At 39.4% G+C, this 27197-nt stretch overlaps 2 protein-coding genes across 2 annotated transcripts in view; both read right to left on the reverse strand.

The window, feature by feature from the left end:
• LOC309844618 (olfactory receptor 2A5-like) overlaps window positions 1-27197 on the reverse strand; it is a gene marked incomplete at both ends in the record, with an annotated part of 38296 nt that extends 11099 nt beyond the window's left edge. Inside the window, one exon of the mRNA XM_082691716.1 lies at window positions 26836-27197. Within this exon, the coding sequence (XP_082547842.1) occupies window positions 26836-27197 (362 nt within the window). The remainder of the gene's footprint in view (window positions 1-26835) is intronic.
• LOC309844593 (olfactory receptor 2A12-like) lies at window positions 14777-15707 on the reverse strand (the record flags this gene model as incomplete). Its single annotated transcript, XM_082691670.1, is given in 3 exon segments — window positions 14777-15012; window positions 15015-15263; window positions 15266-15707. Coding segments are annotated over 3 exon segments (927 nt in total).

Consider the following 27197-nt stretch of genomic DNA (forward strand, 5'->3'; position numbering starts at 1 on the left):
AGATATGTCTAAAAAACTCAGTGTGCTCATATAAATCAGAAAAAAATTCCCCTTGTATCAATGGAATGACAGGATAGAGCTGTGTATAATTTATTATAAATAAAATATATTACAACATAATATACATGATTACGTTCTGTAACTAAAGCATACACACAGACACATGCACACACACATACACACATGCACAGATATGTTGTTTTGGAGAATTAAAGTGCTCTGGCTTCCCTTCAAGGGTGCAAATCTTGATTGCTAATGTAGTTAGAAGAGAGATGCCCTGACAGAGTGTATGCAGCAGGAGGTAGTCTTGTTTCCTAAGGTTGCTTGTCTTCTTGGCCCATGATATGAGGTAATTAGGGCCCTCTCTTCTTCATGTGTTGCTTACTTATCAATTTACCTCCTCAGATGCTTTTCTACCTATTTATTTCAGATTTGAAACGCCTTCTAAATAAAATCTCAATTTTGTAGTATCTTTATTACTTTGTAAGCCCCTATTTTCAGCTAAAAATCCTCCCTACAAGCTTCTTTCTAGAACCTCTTTTCCCATCTCCAGTGTTTGCAGTTTTATTTGATCAACAATGGATACTGAAATTCAGGCATAAGAGAAAGAATTCTTTGGCTAATTGCAACGAACACGTGTACATATCCTGAATTCTGGTAAATAAGGCGGACATTTCTACAGCTTTCTCAACAATGAATCTCAGAAAAGAAAATGAATTACAATGACAACATAGCTGTTAATGTTATTTTTGGGGTATTTTCTCTCCAAGAAAAATCTTGGAGCTTATCTTGTTTTCTGGTGTGACAGAATTGTCAACATGATATCTTCCCAGATTTGGCAACTCCTGTGGCCATGAACTTCCCTCAGAACCTTCCTCACCTGTTAACATGCTCACTGGCCCCTGCTGTTCTAATGGGTTCTAAGGGTAACAGGGAGTGGGAACATGTGGGCACTGGTTGGATATTTCTTTTTTAGGAAGCTCTTCCTGGGAGGTAGCTGGGTCTATCCAAGAGGAAAAATGGTCATGGAACAGTCTTGAACCCATGTAAACTGGTGCTTGCTGTGCCTTTGCACTCTCTTCACCTTGTCCCCAGAAACAACCTGAGAACTTCAAATTAGGCTGTAGTTTCAAATCCAACAGAATATTTTAAAAAATAATTTCAATTTTTCTTTGTAAAAACTTAAATCCTCAAATTCATATTTTAAAATCAGAATCATATTATAGAGACAATTTTTTACTATCATTTCCCCTTAATTTAATAAACATTTTCATGTATTAAAGTAATACTTTATAAGCATTATTTGAAACTAATGTGATTTTATTATATTACAATTTATTTTATTTCTTACTGTTGAAAACTTTGGGGTTCTTATTTCTTTTAGGTTTATTAGCATCAAGATAAATATTCTTTCAAACTGAAATTTGGTCTGTGTTCATTTTTCAGGATATATTCTAAAAGTCAAATTGCAGAGGCTACATTTCAAAGCTTGTGACACCTACGGTCAGCTTCCCTGCAGGAAAAATGTACCAGTGTCTCCCTTTATCAACTTTGAAAATAGAATATGTGAGTAGTTTTATATAGTTTAAATTCACAATTCTTTAACACATAGTCCTCAAACACATCATCTGTTCTAGCCTCTCTTTTAAACTCTGGAGGATCAGAAGAGAGAAAGTAGACATATTCTACAGGGGAAACAGATACTGGAAAAGTCAGGTAGTGTATTTGTCATCTATTCTTCATGTTTCCTTTTAGGGGAGGAATCTCTCTTCCCCTGAATGGAAACACTGGAGGAGACCTGCCCCTCCCTTGCTCTCTTATTTATAGGATTTGTAGAACAGGAAACAGGAAGTGAGAATGCCCCTTCTCTGCTCCTTTTTTGGTCTTATGTATTTCTGTTGTTTCTTGCTAAAGCCTACAGGAGCATATACCGTCCTATTTAGGGGGTGGAGGTAGGCTAATGATTGTGATTTTAATTTGGAGAGACATTATGTTAAAGCTATAGATAATGTTTTCCAATAAGCCTCACTAAGAAAGCATATATTTTAAATTTCTACCTGATTCTTGGGTCTATTTCTCTATTTCTTCAGATCAGGAACAAGGAGACATCATGGTTGATTATCATCCCTAAAACAACAGGAGCAAAGAAATAAAGTATTTGTTAATAGTGGAAAGTACAATGAAGAAAATTAACAGGGTAATATAACAAAGAGTCACTTGGTATGGGGGGGTTCCTTTAGATGGAACTGACAGGAAAAACCTTTCTAACAAGGAGACACATGGACAGAATCCAAATGATGAAGGGGAGTCCACCATAACTACAGCCAAAGTAGACTGTTCCTTGCACAGGGAACAGTATAGACAAAATCCCTGGGCAGGAAGTACTTAGAAAAAAAATAAAATAAAAATATCCAGTGTACCAGAACCGTCATGACCACAAGGTTCTAAATATTCATTATAACCCTGCTTATATTTTAAAAATTTTGGAATTGATATAAAGTTTAAAAGTTGGAGACGGATTCAGATATTTGGCTACTTTTATAACATAGAATTCAAAGCAACCATTAAAAATATATGAACCAAAGGAGTCAAGATGGCAGAGGAGTAGCAGACTGAGATGACATCAGGTCGCAGGAGTTCAGCTAGATAATTATCAAACCATTCTGAACAGCTACATATGCAACAGGAGATCGAAGAGAAGAAGAGCAGCAGTTCTAGAAAACCAACCACTTTCTGAAAGGTAGGACATGTGGAGAAGTGAATCCAAAGCGATGGGAAGATAGACTGTGGGGGGTGGGGCTGGCTCCAGGCAAGGGGCAGAGCAACAGAGCACAAAATCAGAACTTTTGAAAGTCTGCTCCACTGAGGGCCGTTGCTCCAGAGGCTAAGCGGGGTGGAGCCCTTGTGGGGACAGTGTGGTCTCAGGTCCTGTGGGGTCACAGAAGGATCGGGGGTGTCTGAATGTAGAAGAGCTCGCAGGTATCAGAGCCGAGAAGCCAGCTAGAGAGACGGAGCCAAGGAGTGAGCGCTCAGCTTGGGGTTACATTAAACTGCGATCCGTGGCACAGTCAAGTCACTGCTCTTTGAGCAGGGACCCTACAAGAGGCAGATCTGGGGAGACCCACCTCCATCTGCCAGAAGAGCACCTCCATCTGCCCGGTTTGGAGACTCCAAACGGGGCTGTGCGCCAGAGACAGAAATGCACAGTCACAGGCCGGGTGAGCTTGAAGTGCGGCTGGAGACCAGGCAGACGGGAGTGATCCAGAGAGCGCTTTTCTCTGAGGGCGCACTGAGGAGTGAGGCCCCGAGCTCTTGGCTCCTCCAGGCCCGAGACCAGGAGGCCGCCATTTTCATTCCCGTCCTAGGGAACTCTACGGAAAGCGCTCAGGAAACAAAAGCTCCCAAGAGTGAACTCGAGGAGATTACCTAGCCCCGCCCCGGGCAAGGGCGGTGCAATTCCGCCTCAGGTGGAGACCTTTGAGAATCCCTGCAACAGGCCCCTCCCCCAGAAGATCAGCTAGAGCATCCAGCCAAGACCAAGCTCACTGATCAAAGAGAACAGCAGAATTCCAGAGGAGGGGAAAGCAAAGCATGGAATTCATGGCTTTCTCCCCATGATTCTTTAGTCTTGCAAAGTTAATTAAAGTTCTTTAATTTTATTTTTTTTCTTATAATAATTTTTTTAAACTTTTCCTCTTTTAATGTTTTTAACTAGTTTATCTTAACAATACCTTTCTAAAAAATCTTTTTTTAAAAGATTTTATTTATTTGACAGAGAGAGATCACAAGTAGGCAGAGAGGCAGCGGGTGGGGGGAACAGGCTCCCTGCTGAGCAGAGAACCCAATGTGGGACATGATCCCAAGACCCTGAGATTATGACCTGAGCCGAAGGCAGAGGTTTAACCCACTGAGCCACCCAGGCACCCTAAAAAAATCTTTTTAAGCCTTCAGTATTATAGTCATAATTTTATGCTTCATTGTATCTAACATTATTTTCTGCATACATATAGGGTTTTTTCTTCTAAAAAATTTTGGGATACAATTTCTTCCAACAGATCAAAATATATCCTAAATCTAGCACAGGGCTTTGTTCTAGTCTCCAGACTGAGCAAATTCTTTCCACTTTCTTTTTCCAATCAACTTATCAATTCCTTTTTTAGAATTTCTTTTAAAAATTTTCGTCTTTACAGTCATATTCCATCCCTTCATCATGTTTATCCTTATTTTTGTATATATAGAAGTTTTTCTTTTTTTAAATTTAGGGAGGTAGTTTCTTCAAAGAGACCAAAATACACCCAGAATCAAGTGGGTGACTCCGTTCTATTCACCAGGCTAGTATATATATGTACTTTTTAAATTAAAAATTTTTTTTAATACTTCTTTTTACCCCCTTTGTTCTACCCTCAATTTGGGGTCTCTTCTGATTTGGTTAGCGTACATTCTTCTGGAGTCTTTGCCACCCTTTTAGTATTTTATTCTCTTGTTTATACATTCTTATCTGGATAAAATGACAAGGCGGAAAAAGTCACCATAAAAGGAAAGAATAAGAGGCAGTACTGAAGGCTAGGGACCTAATCAAAACGGACATCGGTAAATAGAGTTCAGAATGATGATTCTCAAGGTGCCAGCTGAGCTCGAAAAAGGCATGGAAGATATTAGAGAAACTCTGTCTGGAGAAATAAAAGCCCTTTCTGGAGAAATAAAAGAACTAAAGTCTAACCAAGCTGAAATTAAAAGAGCTATTAATGAGATGCGATAAAAAATGGAGGCTCTTAACTGCTAGGATAATTGAGGCAGAAGAGAGAATTAGTGATACAGAAGACCAAATGATGGAGAATGAAGAAACCGAGCAAAAGATTGTATGGGGATTTCTCTTTTGTATAAATTGTTTGCTTATTTGCTCATTGCTTAATAAACTTCATGCATTACTGGGAGAAAAAAAGCAAAATATTTTCATTTTTGAAAAATCTACAATGTAATATTCAACCAAAGATGCATATTATTATTATTATTATTAGATTCACATTATTCCTGCTCATCTTGAGAGTAATCCTCACCAGATGTTAACAGGAATCTCAAATCTAAGCAGATTTTCTTACAGTTTCATACGAGAGCAATTAATCACTACATTACGAAAAATAGTTAACCTTTGACAGGAAAGGGGAAACTAAAAACCTCAAATTCAATTTTTTTTATACAGATTTTTTTCTATGAATTAACAGAGAAAAAGATCAAGATCTTCTATGGACTAAAGTAGAAATAGATCATAAATTATGTTGAAAACTATTGCAACACCCACCAAAATGTGATGCGAGCACAGGCAGAGCTGTGATGTGGCAGAGGTCAGAGACGGTGGCGTCTGTCATTCAGAGAAGCACATTGTGAAGCCCCTTTAATTTCCTTATCTGCAATGTAGCTTTTAGGGGTTTGAAGTTAAAGACCAAAACACTGAAAACAACAATAAAACCAGTACCTGTAAGCAGAATCAGGAGGGACAGAGAATTTAGCTGTCTGCTAGGAAACTTCCCATCAGTATCTTAGAAAAAGTCACTTAGAATCAGCTTGCTTACTAGTGGCAGTTGTCCCAAGCCAGTTCATGAAGGCCTCCTCTTTCCCTGGATACTGCTCTGATGCTGCAGACTAATGTCTGCTTTTGTGAATTCCCTTTGTTTATAATCGTGTAGTTGACCAACATGCTTACTAGCAGACAACATTTGTGCAGAAAGCAATGGAATTGTAAATTCGAGAGGCATTTGCTCTCTTTCATGTGAACTTATGTGTCTATGCCTCTGTGAAGTTGGTGTTTCCCTTAAAAGGAAGTGGTTGTCTTAAGTTAACTTCCTAAGTTTTGGGTGAACATTCACTGGAGGACCCAGGAACTAGCAGCAAATTATGATCAGTAAAATACCTTACAAAGTCACTCAAATATTACTGATTTTATATGGGCCGATAGATGTACTTTTGACTTATTGACTTACTTTTAAATTCATGCAAGGAGAGCACAGTTAAAGGATTTATACTGAATTACTAATTAGCGGGTATGAAATAGGAAACCGGAAACGGTCTGGACAATACAAATTCTGTCTGAACGGTACATTTTCTCTCTGAACAGCATATGGCATTTTGTGGACAGACAAAATGGAAATGGGTCCCAGGGAATCAAGCTGAATAGGAGGGCTCAGAGAGCTCTCAATGCCAGAGCCTCCAGGAATATGACATTTTGTAAGTTTTTAAGGCTCTTCTGAAATAAGTACATTCTCTCACCATGGAAAGCAAGGCACAAGTCATGACAGAAAATGAGATCGCGCTTTCCGGAGTCTTGTATGCATGTCTTTAGAGCTAATGAAGACACAGAAGCAGGAAAGACCATTTCTTTCCAAGGGTTGCCTTTGGATCAGTCTTAGGAGACCTCCTGCAGGGGAAGTGTGACATGAGCTTGAAGGGGAAGGCCAGGCGGCTGAGCACAGGGCCTGTGGCCAAGGAAGCCTGTCTGGGCCTGAGATGAGATGCTGAGAGTAGATCCAGGGAAAGCCTGATGGGCTCATCTGTGATGTGTCCCTCCGTGTTCCTGTTACACCCAGGCCCGTGACCCAGGACAGGAGAGACACGGATCCTTCAGCTTTCAGATATGCCAGTTATTAGCTTCCCTTTCCGAAATGATTAAAATTGTTTGACTAATCAAAGTTCACACTTAAAATAATCTGGAATTATAATTTTACGTGTAATTTTTTTCCCCCAAGATATTTCTGAGAGAATCCAGTAACCAATTTCCAAAATGTCCAAAACGCCTTCCAAAAGGAGGCAAACAGAATTCTTAGTGAAACAACATGTTTTATCAAACGTGAGCTATTAAGAAACTACAGGTCACACTGGCTGCCAGTCGCACCCTTGTACAGTTTTGTAGGAAAATCACAAGGAGACCACTCTGTAATGGTCACTATCTACACACACTGTCAGTCAGCTCCTTTGTGGAGGACAAGAAAAGTAGAAAAATACATGAGGTGGAAGCATTATTTCCTTTTAAATATTGGCATGATCTTGCATTTTGAATTTCACAGTTCAAGAAACCAGATTTATTTTCTCCTCTGAGAAAAAGCCTGGGGCAGATAACAACAGAGAGACAGAGAGATCGTAAATGACTTAAGTATCTGCTCCAGCTCTATGTTAAAGAAAAGTCCTCAGTGCACAGAATAAGGGACAGTTTCATGGATACATTTCTCTGTTCTTCAACAGCATAAACATTCACAGGGACTGAAAACAGCAAGATCCCAGAACCAGGATGAAAGCAGCATGGTTAACAGTGTTAACAGTGCTGGTCAGAGCGTCGTTCCAATCTCTGATCTGCAAGGTGGACGCTATGACCTGGAGCCACTTACTCTCGTCACCACCTCATTGTCTTTGTCCACAAAATAATGACAACAGGTGTCTAAAAGGGCTGATGTGAAGGATAATGACCACGAAACCGGCATATATTAGGAGTTATATTCATGTTAATTGTTATTAACAATATTAATAAGACCACAAATTCAAGAAAGAGTCCAAATCATCGGGATTAGAAATCCAACAAAATCATGGTACTGTAAACCTTTTCACATGTATTTTGCCTTTTTTTTTTTGGTTATTTTTTTTAGTTGAAATAGAAAGCACACCAAATAAATAAACACACACACACACACACACACACACACACACACATTTTATTTTCATTTCTGTTACTGTTTTTATATACTGATTAAAAAAATTAATTTTCAAAAAGATTTTAAAAAAATGGAAAAATCCTTTAAAGGAAACACACACTTACTCAGAAATTACTTACCATCTCCAATACTTACTTAGAGACACAGCTTGGTCCTAATGAGTAGCAGAGTGTAACAAAGAAACATGGGTTCTGAGCTCAAGGGCCTGTGTTCAAATCCCGACTTTGCCGCATGCTGGTCTTGTGACCCCTCTGATCTTCTCTGGCCCTCAGCTCCACCAGCTGCAAAGTGGGGTGAACAATAAACCTCATGAGTTAACTCACGTAAGATAGTAAGTGCTTAAACACATATTAGGGATTTGAAAGCCAACACACAGAGTAACTGCTGCATCCGATAATCATAAGCAAACAGGTTGAGAATCGCAATATTCCTCTGCTAAAACAGGGGACAAAAAGAGAATCTGTACACCAACAGACCAGGGTCTCCTCTCTAAGAGAATGTCATCTCCCAGGCAAGTGACAAGTGGGTCCTCTTGGGGAAGGCAATGTTTCTGAGCATCTGCAGGGGCAGGCAGTTAACAAAGCAGGGAAGGAAGAGAAGTCTCAGGGCAAGTAACCACTTACCTCCGACTTCAGGATTATTTGTAAGGGGAGGCACCTGTGCCACGTGACCCCTAAAGTTCTTTGTAAGCCTTTCGTCAGTCAGATCAGATCCCACTGGATGGTTAGCTGATTCCTCTTTTCTGACAGTCATGACAAAGCCAAGAGCTGCCGCATGAGGGGAATGTGGATTGAGGGTCTTAGAGGGTCAGAGGTGCCATGGCTACACCATGGGAATTAGTAGTGGTACCTAGAGATCCCCATCAGGGCCCTACTTGTGAAGATAGGTTTAGGGCCACATGAAAAGCATTTAGTCACTGATGCCCAAAGCCAGGGATTTCATTCCCACCTGCCTTTTCCCATTTCTCTCCTGCAAACCCCGTCCTATCGCTAATGAACCACATTTACTTACAGTGGTAGAATCTGTGTTCTTTTCTTCAAATGTGGCCTTGGGTTTAGAAGAAATCTCACAGGGAAGGCCCGGGAATGAGCCTCTTGTCTAAAGAGAACTCATCGGGAGGGGAAGCCCACATACACAGAACCTGATGATGGATTCGCTTCTGCAAGTGAGGGCTTTGTTCTGTCATCATTTGAACCCAGCTCCGTCCCCACAGACACGAATAATGATGCAGGGGACAGAACCCTGTGGCATTACATCCACTCACACTCTCCTCAGAGAGATTTGAAGAGTTCGCCACTTTCCTATCAGCAGGTGAACCAATAAATGCATTTCCCATGTGTATTCATTTTGATCTTTCAGGGTCCTGTGGGATTTTTTTATGTGCATTTGTTTGGGATTTGTGTTTGCTTGGGATTGAGTGAGGCCAGAATGTCTCTAAATTACACAAGATTCTGGCACAGAAAATAAAAAAGTCAAGATCATATCATAAATTAATTTCTCTCTCTATGTATTTTATCAGCCTTAAAAGTGCTCCACTCTGTAATTCCTCCTGTTTGTAGAAGAGAAGCTGTGATTTCTTGATGTTTCATGGTAGGGACACCATGGACCCTGTTAATACATCATTTTAGAGAAACAGTGGAGAAATGTTATTGCCAGGAAATCACTGCACATTTCTCACTTGGAAGTTTAGATATACTTCTCCCTTAATTTTCTTTAGTTTGTCTCCATTTCAAATTTCTCAAGAATTCTGAATCCCATTTTTTGCTTCTTCATCCTGGGTTAAGGTCTACAGTTAAAATGAATCTCAAGAAAATCTTTGGGAAAAAATAAAGGGCAGGGGGTACCTGGGGGCTCAGTCTAGTTAAGCATCTGCCATTGGCTCAGGTCATGATCCTGGGGTCCTGGGATCGAGCCCTGCATCAGGCTCCCCGCTCAGCAGGGAGCCTGCTTCTCTCTGTTCCTCTGCTCCCCCCGCCCAGCACATTTTGTGCTCTCTTTTCAAACAAATAAATAATGGGTCCCAACCTTGTGTGCTAAGTGATGTTTGATGATTGTAAAGTCCTTCCATTTCTAACTTCCAGAGTGCCCATGTGGAGTCTTAGTTCTTAAACTTTGGTAGAAAAGCCACTTCGAAATAAAAGTAACATATTTAATCTATTGGGCAGCAGAGAAAATATATTTAAGGAGAGGATATTGGTTTTATTTCTTTTCCTAAAGTAATCTGTGTTGGATAGAGCCTCACTCCACATACCTTCTCATTCTTCAAGACACTCCACTTTATTCAAGTGCTACTCAATTGCTCCCACTCAGGAAATACTTTTCCTTATTCCAAGTCAATTTTGTCCTGGTACCCACTTGACTTCAAATATAATAACAATCCCTCAAAGCACTCAGGGAGCTCTCTTCGACTATCTAAACCCAGACTGGTCTTCCTTCTCCGGAAGACTAAAAGCACTTATCAAGTTGTGCTTAAGTAATTGCATACTTTTATTATTTTATTTATTGTTTGTATTTCCTGTATTTTACAAGGAAAACAAGACTATTACAGAAAAATAAATTTCACTCACCAATACCCAGATAGAACCAAGGATAGTAAGTTGATGCCTGCTCAGGCACCTGGTGGCTTAGTCAGTTAAATGTCTGACTCGTGACTTAAGCGCAGGTCATGATATCAGGGTTGTGAGAATGAGCCCTATGTTGAGCTCCACACTGCGTTTGGAGCCTGCTTAAGGTTCCCTCTCCTCTCTCTGCCCCTTCTTCTGCCCCTTCCCACCTCTCCCTCTTAAAAAAATATGTTTATTTACCACTTTTATTTTTTTTGGTTGACAATATGATGATATTTAACACAGCACATTGTTGATGCAAAGAGGTGTCATGATTTGTCTCTCTCTCTCTCTCTCTCTTTTTTGTCTCTAATCTTTGAAGTGGAGAAAGAAAAAGCGTTTCTTGTGAGGAGTCTTAGACTTCTTTTATTATCAGTATTTATATTGATTAATATTTTAGTGAGAATAAATGTTACAAAGCCTACTTGGCTCTATCATTAGGGATGGACCTCTGTTAAAGAATGTCAATTTAGAGAGAGAAGTGTTTGAAGATCACAAATAGAATAACTACAGCTGCCCCTAAATATCATTTTAGTATTTTGCCATCAATGAGACAGAAAATTCTCCTTCAGAGAGCTTGAGTCTTGTCTTTTCTTTTTTCTCTTTCTTTTCCTTCCTTCCTTCCTTCCTTCCTTTTTTCCTTCCCCCCTTTCTCTCTTCTATACAAACTTTTTGCCACTGCTGATGTGCTATGGACGAATGGGCTTCCAATGGGGTGTTGTTTTGTTTCTTTCACCCAAAGACTATTCCTGAAATTGCATCTCTTTGTTGCGCTGATCAATGGGAAAACAACATTGCATTGTACCCTGTTTAGGACCAGAGAGTAGGTGCTTACCACCACTATCGTCCCTAATCAGATGTTCCTCATCGACCAGTAATGTGTCAGACACTAAGGGATAAAACTGATCGAGATAAAATCTGCATTCCCTTTGCTCACATCCTAGTGGTAAACAGAAGAGCTGCATTCATGTTACCTTCTTTAAGTCTCTATGCTTTTTTACCAGCCCTCTCTACCCACTTTTAGGAGAAAAAATGGAATTCTTTGTTGTAAATAGGAAATGAGCTCCATGTGTAAAAAAGCAATCCTGAAAAGTACATAGAAAATCTAAAATTATTCCATAATAAAGCACTTGGAGGTAACTACTATGACTAAATAACTCAGTATCCCAGAGATTTCTTCAAGTAAATATACAGATTCAGGGCTAATTCATGATGTTTTAGGAAAGTATTTTGACTTCTTATTTGTGTAAAAGGAATATTTTCCCCAAATGAAAATAAGCAATTCATAAAAATACATTACCCAAACATTTTGTTAGTTGACCCCATATATCTCTGTATGTTTAGAGAAATAAAAGGAGGGAAGGATAAACAGATAGTATTTTAGTGAAAATTGGTTCATACTTCTATTTTTTTTTTAAGATTTTATTTATTTATTTGACAGAGAGAAATCACAAGTAGATGGAGAGGCAGGCAGAGAGAGAGAGAGGGAAGCAGGCTCTCTGCTGAGCAGAGAGCCCGATGCGGGACTCGATCCCAGGACTCTGAGATCATGACCTGAGCTGAAGGCAGCGGCTTAACCCACTGAGCCACCCAGGCGCCCCATACTTCTATTTTTAAGTGTATATATTTTTTAATCTAGCAGAAGAAAAAGTACCTACTATGTAACTAAATTATTCTAATTGAGAGCCTTTTTAATCTTCTGATTCTTAATACAATCTCTTGATATATTTAGAGGTTGTAACCATTACATTTTATTTATTTTTTATTTTTTAAAAATATTTTAATTATTTATTTGACAGAGAGAGCAAGAGAGCACAAGCAGAGCAGCAGAGGGAGAGGGAGAAACAGGCTCCCCACTGAGCAGGGAGCCCAATTCAGGGCTCATCCCAGGACCCTGGGATCATGGCGTGAGGCGAAGGCAGTTGCTTAGCCAACTGAGCCACCCAGGCACCCAGCATTAAGTTTTAAACATTATGCTTTACTGTGAGTTTCTCGCTTTACTGAAGATTCAAGAAGTCTTGCTTCACAACTTGAACCATTGAGCAGATACTGTTGGTTGTCCTATGGCCATTCCCCCTTCCTTGCTGAGCTGGTACTGATAGTCTTGAGGTAGCAAATAGTAAACTTATCCAGAAAGTGGCTCTCACTCTGAGCTACAGGGATCAAAGCCAAGCTCTCATCTCATTGTCTTCGTCAGAGATGTTTAGAGACGAGCATTTGGCCCAATTTTGCCCAGTGGAATACCAGGAAAAACCTGCCGAGGGGGAGTAATTCCAGAAAAGATCTTCCTTCTTGATAAAGAGGGAAAGCCAGGCAGAAAGAGTTTCTCTTTTGTTCTTTATCGTTTGAAACACTGATATGCCAGAAAATTCTACCACCAAAACACCTGAAAATGCCTCATCTACCATAGGTCCAGGAAAGAAAAAAGACCCATTCTGCCTTTATTCCTTAGGTCTGTTTATTTCGTAAAGTGATTTGGGTACAAAGATAAACTGGAGTGATAGGGTGGAAAGTCACCTAGCGCAGAGAGGCGAGACTCTGAAATATGCTGGTCTCTGAGGACGTGCGGCTTGAAACCCGATAAATCAGAAGAGTGGGTAGGAGAGACTGCCGGGTCTGGTCGTTTCACTCTTTGTATGCTCTTTATTGATTGACAGACATTTGTTATTTCAATCTAGTCAAATTTATCAATGTTTTCTTTTAGGACTAACAGTTTTGTATATATTATTTTTAAAGTCCTCCCCTTTCTTATCTTCTAAAAGCTTTTTGTACAATTTGTGTTTGACAATAAGGTCTTGAAAACACTGGGAACTGAGTTTGAGCATTGACGCGGTTCCTTAACTGTGGCAGCTGCATTTACGACAAAACCTTTCCTTTCCCCACCGAACTGCCCTGCCACATCTTGAACAAGACGAGCATCATTTTACAAAGACACGAGTCTGCTTCTGTGCTTTGTATTCCGTTCGGTTTATTTATTGGTCAACGCCTGCAGGAACAACACACTGTTTTATTTACTGGCACTTTAGTACACTTTCTTTTCAGGAGAACTAAATCTCCCACCTTATCCTTTATCCTTTTTAATAGTGTTTGGGCTGGGATTGGCCCTTTGCATTTTAAAATCAGCTTGTGGAAGTTCTGCACATAGCCACACCATTGGAATATTGTGGGATACTGACTAGGATTCCATTAAATATATTAATCAGCTTGAGGAGATGGAATCTTTGTAATTTTATGTTTCCCAGTTCAAGAAGTCAGCGTATCGTATGCTGTACATTTGTGTATTTGGTTATTATAGGGACTCAATACATTTTTCTAAGTGTATCTTTATAGTTTTTATATATTGTTAAATTTACTTTGTATATTGTTATATTTATTCTTAAGCATTTCAAAATAAGGTCTTGACAACATTCAAGAGTTTTCATTTCATGAAATGAAACATTCATTTCAAAGTAAGTTCCGTAGTCTATACAAACATTGTGTAAAATTTCACTTTAATTATTTGTTGTTATATAAAAATGTAATTTATGTTCATATTGATTTTATATCAAGCTACTTTACTTCCTTACAGTTCAGATTTCCTACATATATAATCAGCTATTTTGTATATAATCACAAATCATTTATTCCTTGTCAAATGTGTGTATGCACACAACTCATATATTTCTTCTTATTGTTTAACTATACTCTTCAGGGTCTCTAGTAAAAAAGTTAAAACAAGGAAAAACAGTGGTAAGAGTCTACATCTTTGTCTTTTATTTTTTAACTTACTGGGAAAGCTGCTAGCATTTCACCACTAAGTATTATACTTATTATTTGTGTTTTTTGTTTTTTGGTAGATCCTCTAAGAAATACTTACTGTTATACTAGGTTGTAAAGAATTTTATCATGGGGGCACCTGGGTGGCTCAGTGGATTAAAGCCTCTGCCTTCAGCTCAGGTCGTGATCTTGGGGTCCTGGAATGGAGCCCCGCATCGGGCTCTCTGCTAGGTGGGGAGCCTGCTTCCTCCTCTCTCTCTCTGCCTACTTGTGACCTCTGTCTGTCAAATAAATAAATAAATAAATAAATAAAACCTTTAAAAAAAAAAGAATTTTATCATGAATTGATGTTGAAGTGATACATATCCTTTAATTTGTTAATGTGGCAAATTATTTTCATTGTTTTAATGTTGAATAATTCTTGCATTTGGAGGATAAAACTGTATCAAAATGTAATATTATTTTGTGGACTTATTTTACTAATATTTTCTTTAAGCTCTTTGCAACTCTCTTCATTAGACTGTGATTTTCTGTTTCATACTATTTATCTCAGGTTTTGTATCAATGACTTAAAACGTAAGAGTATTTATAGTCTCATTTTACAAGAAATCCAAAGATAAAGAGTACTGGGTTTGTTAAATTAAGGGACAAAAAAGTGCGTTCAAGAACCCAGAATCATGTGGAAAAAGCTCACAGTCTTGAAATACTCCAAACCATCCCTTACACCGATGACTTCTTCCCCAGGAATCTTCTCAGGGCACCCTTCACCTCCGAGTTCCTCAGGCTATAGATCAGTGGGTTTAGCATAGGGTTGAAAAGGCTGTAAAACAGTGATAGAATCTTTCTTTGTTCCTGAGAATGGCTGGATTGAGGGGCCAGGTACATGACAATGGCGCTGCCAAAGAAGAGCCCCACCACACAGAGGTGGGAGGAACAGGTAGAAAAGGCCTTCCTGCACCCTCCTTGGACTGGATCCTCAGGATGGCCAACAGGATGTGCATATAGGACACCAGCACCAAGCAGAGGGGCCCGACTAAAACAAACACAGAGCCCGCAAAGAGAACAATTTGGTTGAGTCTAGTGTCTGCACAGGCCAGTCTGAATACTGACATGATTTGACAGAAAAAGTGGTTGATTTTTTGTGGCCCACAGAAGGGCAACCTCAGAATGAGAGTAATATGGACCAGAGCTAAGAGGAAGCTTATATCCAGCAAGTGGCAGCCAAGATAGTACATATCCTCCAGCTCATGATGACCGTGGAATGGAGGGGATGGCAGATGGCCACATACCGGTCATAGGACATCACTACCAAACTCATACACTCTGTGACAGCAAGGGCCAGATACAAAAATGTCTGAAGTAAGCATGGAGCAAAGGAGATGGTTTTCGTCTCCATTATAAGATTTGCCAGCATCTTGGTGACAATGCTTGAGGCATAGGACATGTCAACAATGGCCAGGTTTGAGAGGAAGAAGTACATGGGGGTGTGCAGTCTGGGGTCCAGCCAGATGAGCCCTAGGATGAGTCTGTTCCCCATCACGGTGAGGCTATAGAATAGCAAGAAGAATGCAAAGAGGAAAACTTCAAGTTTGGGGTCAACTTGGAATCCCAGCAGGATAACTTCTGTGACCCATGTCTGGTTGCCTCCCATGCTCTTTTGGCAGATAGGTACAGTGCTGCTCTTAGCACGGGCATTTTGGAGCTGAGTGATAGGAAAGGAAAAAGGAATGATACATTCATACAGAGTAAGAATTTTTGCAAAGGCCGCAAGTCGCTAATTCATGGATCCAATCTAGGCCAAAGTCTGTGATACTGATCTGTACATTTGGCTTTTAGAAATATCTAATAAATTTAGTTATTGACCAATATTCACAATTAGTAGATTTCACATACAAATTAGGGTCTCTGGCTGCTTTTCAAAAATAGAAGATATGTCATTTCTTGAAATTCATTGTAAGCAATAATCAGCTGAAGCTAATAAGGAAATAGGGTCAGATTCTCTTTCATTTACCTCTTCTTCCACTAATTTCTATTTTCTCCCAGAAATATGAACAATAATAATTGACACTAACAATTTTAACATTGTACTACACTATTGGTTATATATTTAGTTAAGAAGAAAGATCTGTGCTCAAGAGGAGTTCTTAACACATGGAGATGAGAAATCAAAATATAAAATACAAACCCCCAGATAGATAGCCAAAGCCTACAATGAGATCATTTTTGCAACATCAGAAATGAATCAGAAACATGTATGCTCCAAGTATGAAAGTGGGATGTGAGACCTGCAACTCTTACAGAGTCAAGGCAAGTTTTGGGAGATAGAATATACTAATATGATTGCTTGAAACTAAGTGTTTGGATATAAAAGGAGATATAAAACAGGTATTGGGCCATTGAATAAAGTGACTATCAAGAGGTCAGTATGCTTTCTGCCTTTCTCATTAGAACACCAGAGACTGAGACACTCCTGTATTATATATTACATATTATATAAGCAGGGTCCATGGAGCTGGGTGAAGAACAACAAAAATTCAAAATTACAAGACAGAAAGAAAGAAAAGTTGGGAAAAAAAATAAAAACACCCCACTCAGGGCGCCTGGGTGGTTCAGTGGGTTAAGCCGCTGCCTTCAGCTCAGGTCATGATCTCAGAGTCCTGGGATCGAGACCCGCCTCGGGCTCTCTGCTCAGCAGGGAGCTCTCTCTCTGCCTGCCTCTCTGTCTACTTGTGATCTCTCTCTGTCAAATAAATAAAATCTTAAAAAAAAAAAAAAACCACTCATGGTCTTGCTCTCTCTCACATGTTTCTCTCTCTCAAATAAATAAATAAAATCTTTAAAAAAATCATAGGTAAATTCTTGAAATCAATGAGTGATTTTTATAAAAACTCTGAATTCAAGGTCAATGGACAAAATGAAGGATAATTGTATGTGTGTGTGTTTACAGATTAGATGATTTATAAAGTTCTAAATCTCTCCAGATGGATCTGTACTTTCAAATCAGAATCCCAGCAGGTTTTTTTAGTGTGTGGAAATTAATAATCTCATTTTAATGTAATATGAAATGCAAAAGGTCATGGAAATCTTGAAAAGGAAGAATGAGGTAGAAGTTACTCCATAGTCGACACTTATCATAAAGCCACAGTAATTAAATCATCATAGTATTGGGGCAAAGATAAACAACCAGATCAACAGAACAATGTGATTAACTTGGAAATTCAGAAACACACGCATGCATTTGTATATGCACACTCAACCATGTCTAGCAAAGGAGGCACTGGTATTTAATAATGTGGTTCAGTTAACTATCCATGTGAAACAAAGTGAGAACATAGCCCCTACCTCACAGAATACACCAATAAATTCCAGGTAGATTTTAGATCTAAATATGAGAGCTGAAAGCCAACCTGTCAGAATACAAATGAGAGGATCCTAAATGTAGCAAATACTCCTTACACAGAATCTAAACAAGCAGAAGATCATCTCATTACATCATATTACTCCCACTGACCTGGATTCTCCTATTTTTCTTTTTGCATTTTTTAAATATAAGAATAACACATTTTTACTTTAGTTCCATTGTTTAAAAAAACCCACACTTCTCAAAAGTGCCTTAAAAAGTAAAGAGCATTTAAATTTTTAAAATTTTATAGCGCAGATGTTTTCACTGAATATAGTGCCAGATACAGAATAGAGATGAAGTAGAGAAACTCTGTAGTAGTGTTTTTTTATGTTGTGTGTGTGTGTGTGTGTGTGTGTGTGCGCGCGCGCGCGTGGGTGTGTTTTACCATATTTCCACCATCTATACTTACTTCCTAACTTTAAGTGAAACTAGTGATCACATAATTCCATTCTAGGATCAACGTGTTCCCCTGGGGAACCTCACCCCTAGGATGAGGACTGCCATCCTGTAAGAGCAAGCTTGAGACACCAAATAAGAAAAAGCTAATCAGGAACCTCTTCCAGCTTTACCGATTAAAAAAAAGATAATAATGGAATTTTATCAAGTAACAATGGGATTTCTCCCTGATACTGATTAAGACTTCTCTCCTGGGCAGCATATAAAAGGAGCACCCCTCCCCCCGCCCCCCGTGTTGTTACTTCCCTGGTTGGAAGATATTTCTAAGCCGTGGTACGATCAGATAGTGCAGCCGGGGAAGAAATGACAGGTCAAGGAAAATTGTGTAAGACCTCTGGCTTCATCTTCTTCAATTGTAGAAAAAGGCAAATGGACTAGATAGCACTTATGCCCCTTTCGGTTTGATACCATGAGTCACAGACATCTAATTCCATCTGCCTCTTCCCATACGTGAGACTGAGGAGGGCTTGTGAGAGTGTAATGGTTAGTAATACTGGTATTACTGAGACCCCCAGCGTAGTGGGAGAAAGGGGTCTCACAAAAGTGGCTTCTTCTTCTTCTCTTTAACCTGATGATTTCTGCCATCCTTCTGCCTTGCTCTTCTGTTACTCATCAACCAGTGTCTCTATAACGATTTATACAAAGGGAGGTGCTATTTCTGGTATATCTTTTAAACTCATCTTGAATATACAGGAAAACTCACAGAGATGGGCAAATGAGTCACCTCCTCCCTGAAGTGGGTTTGGTGGATGATGAGTCCCAGGTTTCCTTTCCACCTTGACCAAGAGGACAGTACTCAGGGCTGCTCAGGAGGTGTCTAGGTGGGAGGGCTCTATGTTCTCATCACCTAAAAACAACCCATTCCCCAGAGGCGTACCTGTGGCATTCAGGGAACACATGACAAAGTGACTTCCCACCATCCTACGGCTTCCCTACACAGCAGTGTGAAGCCTGTGCAGAGTTCTCCAGCTCTGTTATCCAAGCGTGTACGCATCTTTGTGCACCTGCTTATGCAGAAAAATGAGAACTCAGGAAGAATGGCATGAGTGATCCTACTCAGGAGAACATTGGCATGAAAATGTAGCAGACGCAAGTCATACTTGATGGCCTATGTCACATAGTACAAGCCTCAAATATTCAGACTTCTTACGGACTTGATTTTCAAGGGTGCCTGCTTCAATGTCCCCTCTTGGAATGGTTTAAATGTTAGGATATATGGGTGCCCCCCATGGGGCTTGTTAAGGCCGCACCTCAAAGGACTATATCCTCCCTAGGGAGTGAATAATCTCTGTCTGTTGAAAAGTGTTACTGTAAAGTGAATTATCAAAACTTTCCAGGGCGCCTGGGTGGCTCAGTGGGTTAAGCCGCTGCCTTCGGCTCAGGTCATGATCTCAGGGTCCTGGGATCGAGTCCCGCATCGGGCTCTCTGCTGAGCAGAGAGCCTGCTTCCCTCTCTCTCTCTCTGCCTGCCTCTCCATCTGCTTGTGATTTCTCTCTGTCAAATAAATAAATAAAATCTTAAAAAAAAAAAAAAACTTTCCATTGTAAATATTTATTTTTACATGGAAACTCAGAGATTGAATCATGAATTTTTACATGAAACTCAGTACTTTCCTGTCTTCCTTTGATTATAAGCCACCCCCTAAATACTTGTCCATTTTTTTAACATTTCTTTTTCCATCCTGTACTTACAGAGGTAATTTTAATGCTTCTGTTCTAAGCCCTCAGGTGTTAGACTGAATTTAAATGGTGGGTGGCTTTGCCCGCCTCCACACATCTGGAGAAAAACACGTAACCCTGACAACTCAGGCCGCTTTAAGTTCATGACTATTCACATCAATTTGGTCCTTGATGCCACCAGAACTCATCCTGTTTCCCTAGTCTTCTAAGATGATTTTTCTCCATAATTTCTCTCTTTAAACCTTCTATGAGTTCGCCCACCCACAGCCCCAGCTACTGAGAGTCACTGGGAACACAGAAGTGACCAGATAACAATTCACAATCTAACTAAAACACTGACCAGGGGCCTGGATCTGCATTCCCTGCCAGCTCCTCTGCTGTTACTGTGAAGTTCCTGGTTTCGACCCTCATGAAGGACAGCCGCCACTTATACGGAGTCCTGTCCCTCCTGCCTACTCAAGAACTCCTCTCCAGCAATTTGTCTCAAATGTCTTTGCTCCTATTCCCTTGAACGCATCCAGTCAGCATGTGAAACTCTTTTTCTCCAAGACACTAATTATCTTGACTTTGCTAAACCCAATAACCAATTCTTCGTACTTATCTGACTTGACCTGCCAGCACCATATAACTCAGTCAACAGTGCTCTCTCTTTGAAGCGTTCCTTTCCCTCCACTCTTATGCTGTTCTGCTCCCCCTGTGGTCCTTCTACCTTCCTGACTGCTCCTTCTCTGTCTCCTTTGTGGGTTTCTCCTCATTTCCCCGACCTATGAACACTGGCATTTTTCAAGGTTTGCTCTTTGTACCTAGTTTCTGTCCATTTTCTATGGGACCTCATCAGTCCCAAGGATTTCACTGCATTTTACATGCTGATAACACTTCAGTTCGTATGTCCCACCAGGCCTCTTCCCAAATGCAGTGTCCAGACTGAATGTTAGCCCAGTGCACGTCAAGTGAATCAGCAGCGCCCACTGACCTCCTGTCTCAAAAGAGTAAGTTCAACATCTTAAAATCCACTTAGATGACCCCAATTATTAGCTTCCTCTCATGCTTTCCTTCTGTTGTTTTTGAGAGAGTGCCTGCTTTATATGGAGACCGTTCTGCAGTATAAATTAAGAAATGCACTTCTATACCCCATGTCTTCTATTCTTTCTCTCTTCCCTTCTTCTAGTTGTCTTTTGTGATTCCTATAACTTATGTAATTTCTTACTGCTAATTAAAGTTTTTACTGCTAATTAAAGTGTTATAAAGTATTATATTCCCCAATGTTGATAAAATTTAGTCTTAATTCCATCATTTGGATGAGAGTGTAACAGTACAGGATCTAAGACCTACCTAGGCTCTACGCCCAAAACATCAACATTTATTTTTTAATTTTTTAAAGATTTATTTATTTATTCTAGAGAGTGGGAAGGGGCAGAGGGAGCTAGAGAGAAGCAGACTCCCAAATTGCAGCTCAGTGGGGAGTTTGACAGGAGGGGCTACATGCAGGGCTCAATCCCACGACCCTGACATCATGACCTAGCCAAAATCAGGAGCCGACTGCTTAACCCACTGAACCACCTAGATGCACTCAACATCAACATCAACATTTGTACACAAACTGCTATTTTTTTCCCCATATATCTTACAGTGTTTTGTTCTTCTGTTCTTTCCTTCATTACTGGCCCCTTTTTGTTAAATATTTTGTAGTGCACTATTTAATTCTCTTATTGTTTCTTTAATTCTCTTGTCATTTCAATACACACACACACACACACACACACACACACACATTTGAGTTGTTTCCTTAGTGGCATTTTAATTTATAATAATATGACTCAGGTTAATTCAACTTAATTTCAATAGTTTACCAATCTTTGCTCTTTTATTGCTTCAACCTTATTTTCTCCCTCCAGAGACTGTAGAAATGCTGGTTTCCATGACAATTGCGGAGCTGTTGGTTTTCAAGGATATTGCAAAGCTGGGGAGTTTGAGATGGAAACACAGCAAGTTTAACCATCCTAAAGTTCATGGTTCTTAACAAGATCAGCAGTTATTGCATGCACACTCCCTAGATTATTGTCTCCCCTGACCACCCCGAGCTCTGAAAGAATTGATTTCTACAAATTTGTCACTGTCCTTTTTTCTTTATGGAGCAGAGGATTTTTGGAGATCCTTACTACGTTATTTCTATTGAACAGGGCTTATAATTTTTTGAAGAAAAAGCATATTTCCTGTCTCCACAGATAACATACAGCTGCTCTTCACAGCTTATATGAATAAGCTTACAAAAAGGGGAAGAAACTTTTCTAGCCCTTCACATGTCTAACTCTTGTCTGTTTAGAAACCTTATTTAACTAAGGTTTCTGATGACTTCTCCAAACTTTATTGCACTTGGTGTTTAAAACATGAAGTTAGGGAACAGTTAGCATGGATGAGATTCCTTTTTTCTCTTTTGAATTCAATCTATTAATCATCAACATGGTTTGGTGATTGAAGAATACATATATCTGCATCTATATATAGATACAGATATAGATATAGATCACAATAAATCCATACTGTCCATAATGGTATTTATTTTCATATTACTTTAATTTTTAAGGTAAATTTTGCTTATATGATTCTTTTAGAGCATCTCAGAGAAGTGCAATCCTTGGCAAATTTATAAATAGTTTTGTTGTGGTCATTGTGCTTTCATAAAATGAACATTAACTTGAAAATATCTAGGATATTAGTTTTGTGTAATGATACTAGAGATGTTGTTTCTTTCCAAAAGATCTCAATAAAAAACTTTGACAATTAAGAAAAAAAAATTTTTTCCAAACTTAAAATAAACTCTTTGTCATGGTGAAGAATTTTCTAGTAGCTGCTTAAGTGGTATTTTTTTTTAAATAAACATATAATGTATTTTTAGCCCCAGGGGTACAAGTCTGTGACTCGCCAGGTTTACACACTTCACAGCACTCACCACAGTACACACCCCCATAATGTCCATAACCCCAAAATGGTATCTTTGGTAACTTATTTGTACCAAACTATGCTTGGCTGTCTGCTAATTAATATTCATTTGGCTATTTCACTTCTCTATTAGTTTGCTAGGGCTGCCATAACAAAATACCACAGTATGAGATGCATAAACAATAGAAGTTTGTTTCCTCACAGTCCTGAGGGTTAGTAGTCAGTCTGAGATTTTGGTGTGGACCATGTTGGTTCCTTCCAAAGTCTGTCTTCTTGTAGATGGCTATCTTCTCTTTGAGTCTTCACTTGTTTATGTCTGTGTCCTAATCTCTTTTTATAAGGACACCAGCTGTATTGGTTAGAGCTTCTCTATATACCTCATGTTGATATAATTACCTCTATAAAACCCAGTCTCCAAAAAGTCCCCCCTTTGAGGTATTAGAAGACCATGATTTCAACATATAAATTTGAGTGAACACAATTTAGTCCAACCCAGCTAATTACTCACTTTTAAGACAATGAAACCTTATCACATGGTATCTATGATTAGCAACCACAAATCAATTTCCTTAACATTTACTTCTCAGGTACATGACTTGATATTTCAGAATCACATCTTCTGGAATACGGTTCAGGGTTATATTGCCCCAGTTCTTACTTACCAATAAATAGAGACTTCAGTAATAAATACAAAACTGTTAACTGGAGCATTTTGCCATTTGGGTGAATTACATATAAAGGCCCTAGCCTTTATATGTATTTCAACTCTTCAAACTGGCAACATTATTTTCATGCAGCTTTAACCATTAATGAGATCAATTTCTCACAAAATTTTTATTTGATAATATTTAATGATTTATTGAGCAAGGTGAAGTCGCTAAGATAACTGGAAATGAATTAGGCTTTAGATGAGGGTGTTTAGGAAGTAAACACCAATAGTACAGAGTTGTGCTCCTTGAGGAAAAGAGATACACAAAATGAGCTCACATTCACAGAGGCTTTCTTCCAGAAGATATTCCCAAACAGTGGCTGTAAAAGTAGAGTCCAAGCAGAAAGGGGCAGTCTTGTTGGGTGCAAGCAACAGAAACGGGAGTTACAGAAAAATAAGAGAACTGGGAATTGAATTGGCCTAGATAAGTGCAAGAGGAAGGAACTCTGTGAGAGGAGCGGGGAATTTTCTTAGGCATTTCTTAGTCCTAAGTACATGGATGCTGAAACCTAGCAGAGACCAATGGCTGAAGTGCCGAAAGATGAGGAGAACTGAGAGGAGCTGAAAGGAGCTGAACAGAAACTTCAGAAGTTGCAAAATGTTCAGGGGATTTTAGAATTACAGTCTAGCCAGGATGAAGAGCTCATCATAAAAACCTTGGTGTAGGCACAGAAATGATGCCTGAGCAGTAGGGGTAAAACCGAAATTGGATAGTTTTAGCCAACTTAAAATGGAACCCCAAGAGAAACAAGGTGGTCTTCAACAAATTCACTGCTTATTCAGGGAAATAAAACATATCAATAATCTTTATAGGAGTATGACATAATTTACAGCTTCTAAAATGAATCATTTCACACAGTTATCCATAATCAAGAAGTAAAATAGTCAACAGTAGAGATACCAGATAGAACAGATACTAAAGTTACAAATAAAAACTCAAATAACTATAATTTGTCAAAGGAAAGGGAAATGAAGATATAAAGAATAAAAAAATGTAATATTTCAGTGAGGTATTAGAATCTACAGAAAGAATAAAATATTCATTCTAAAACAGTAATAAATAATAAATTAAAAAACCTTGGATGAATTTAACAGATGATTGTCCCTGATGGAGAGCAGGACCAAGATCTCATATTAAGATTAACAGGAAACTATCAAATAAAAACATAAAAAGAAAAATAATGGAAAAATAAAGTTGAATCTGAAAGATATAAAAGAGTATGGTAAAAAAAATTCTAACATATTCTCAAGAGGAAAGAAAAATATAATGGGGAGAAAAGCAAATTTTGAAGAAGTTATTTCTGAGCTTTCCCAGTGATGGTGAAAGTATGCTCCCGTGAATGCAGAAATCTCAGCAAATCACAGCCAGGATAAATTGATGTAAAAGATACCTGGAAATACTGCAGTAACATTTTTGAAAACCAGAGATAAAGTAAATATTCTTAATATTTAGAGAAAAAAATTATACCCATTATGATCAGGGAGCATTCCTGCAGCTAGAAAGAGGTATTTCTTTAGGATTTCTTGCAGTGTAGACCAACTGGCAATAAAGACTCAGATTCATTTATTTGCTTGTCGGTTTTATTTTTGCTTTTGTCTGGGAATGTGTTTATTTCATTTGGGTTTTGGAAGGGTACTCTTCCATATATAAAATTTTTGAGTGACCTCTGTTTTGCTTTAAAGGTATTCTCCTGCTCTCCTCTGACTTCTAACTTCTGTAGATTCCACTGAGAAGTTAGCTTTTCAAGTAACTGCTTATTACTGTATTCCTGACGGTAATGGAGGAAGGGTCCAGTCTCACGAAGGCGTCTGTATTCTAATCTCCTGCCATGAGAGCTGTATCTCTCATGGGCCTATTGCAGTCATTGCAACCTGGAATCCTAGGGATTCAAAGTGACCTGAAAGCCAGGCGCTGGTTTCCAGTCTCACCACTCAGTTGGTGATTATGCCTTCTCTTTGTCCTTCGCGAATTTTATTTACGTTCTTGCAAGCCCAGCTGTGTACTTAAAAATTATGGTTTTTAAAATATTTTATCCAGTATTTTTAGGTGCTTTATAGTCTGCTCTCATTTGCGAGGAAGTTTTCTCCAAGTGTTGGTCCCTTCCCATCGGAGACAAATGACCCAACCATTCTGCTCTCTTCTCCTCCACATAGCACCACCTCCATTCCCCAAGCAGAGAAAACAAGTAACAGAGAGCGCACCAATGTCCATATATTTACCAGCCAGACTTCCTTTGGGGCTCTTTGTTATTGGGAGTAGCATCAGAGTTACATTTTTCATTCTCTTTCCCTTGAAGCCTTGGCTCATGCTCTTCCCCACTTGTTGATTTTGCCTAAGAAAACATTGCTACCACAGGAATTTACACAGGAATTCCATTTTAAGTGTAGACTTATTTTTGAAGGAGATGACAGCTGCTGAATTTCAAATATTGAAATTATTATGGTATCAACCTCTCCCAATTGCTGTGTCTTAAATGTTCTGACAATACTTTGCTTTATTTTATAAAATGTTGTCTACTAGCCCTGATTACAGAACAATATACAAACTTATTTCCTCTTATTCAGAATGTTTCATATAATTTTTAAAAGTGTGGGGCGCCTGGGTGGCTCAGTGGGTTGGGCCGCTGCCTTCGGCTCAGGTCATGATCTCAGGGTCCTGGGATCGAGTCCCGCATCGGGCTCTCTGCTCAGCGGGGAGCCTGCTTCCTCCTCTCTCTCTCTCTCTCTGCCTGCCTCTCTGCCTACTTGTGATCTCTCTCTGTCAAATAAATAAATAAAATCTTAAAAAAAAAAAAAGTGTGTCCATGGTGCAGCTAGCAGGAAGTTATTTTCATTTTCTTGTATAGCACTGACTTTCAATGCCAGAGTAGGGAAAGTAGAATGATCTTTCTTGGGAGAGAGTGCTAGGAAAATCTGCAGATGAAAAGGATGCCGTAGAGCATACTTGTGAATCCTGGTAAATATTGGATGAGATGATTTCTCAGGCCCCTTTAAACTCAGTTATTTTATTCTACAGGTTTTCGTGATGTTCTCTCTTTTTCAAGCATCCTCTTCAGAGCAGCTTTGACTTCTTTGTTCCTGAGACTATAGATCAGGGGGTTGAGCATGGGATTGAAAAGGCTGTGAAACAGGAGGAGATATTTCTTCCGATCCTGGGGGTTCCCATATCTGGGCCCAACATACATTATGATGGCTGTGCCATAAAAGAGTCCAACCACACAGAGATGGGATGAGCAGGTGGAGAAGGCTTTCTGGCGTCCCTCCCCGGAGTGAATCTTTAGGATGGCACATAGAATATGAATGTAAGACATCACAATTGAGGAGAATGGTCCCACCAGCACAGATACTGCTCCAGCTAAAACCACAATTTCATTAATGTGAGTATCTGCACAGGCAAGCTTAAGGACAGCTATAATTTCACAGAAAAAGTGGTTAACTTTCTGGGGTCCACAGAAGGGCAATGGTATGAGTAACACTAGATGTACTAGAGCCAGGAGGACTCCTAAAATCCAGGAAGTCAATGTCAGGATGATGCAGACCCTCCAGCTCATGATGGCAGAATACCGGAGGGGGTGGCAGATGGCCACATACCGATCATAGGACATCACCACCAGGAGAAGACATTCAATATGAGCAAAAGTCAAGAAAAGAAAGGTCTGTGTCACACAGCCAGCAAAGGAGATGGGCTTATCTGGATTTTGGAGGTTCACCAGCATCTGGGGCACGGTGTTGCAGGCATAGGCTATGTCGACGATGGCCAGGTGGGAGAGGAAGTAGTACATGGGGGTGTGCAGTCTGGAGTCCAGCCAGATGAGCCCCAGGATGAGCCCATTCCCCAGCAGGGTGAAGACAAAGAAGAGGGAGAAGAGCCCAAAGAGAACCATCTGAATCCCTGGGCTGAGGGGAAATCCCAGTAGGATGAACTCTGTGACAGATGTCTGATTTCCCCTCAT

The sequence above is a fragment of the Mustela nivalis genome (assembly GCF_964662115.1).
Source record: "Mustela nivalis genome assembly, chromosome: 12".
NCBI classification, from domain to species: domain Eukaryota; kingdom Metazoa; phylum Chordata; class Mammalia; order Carnivora; family Mustelidae; genus Mustela; species Mustela nivalis.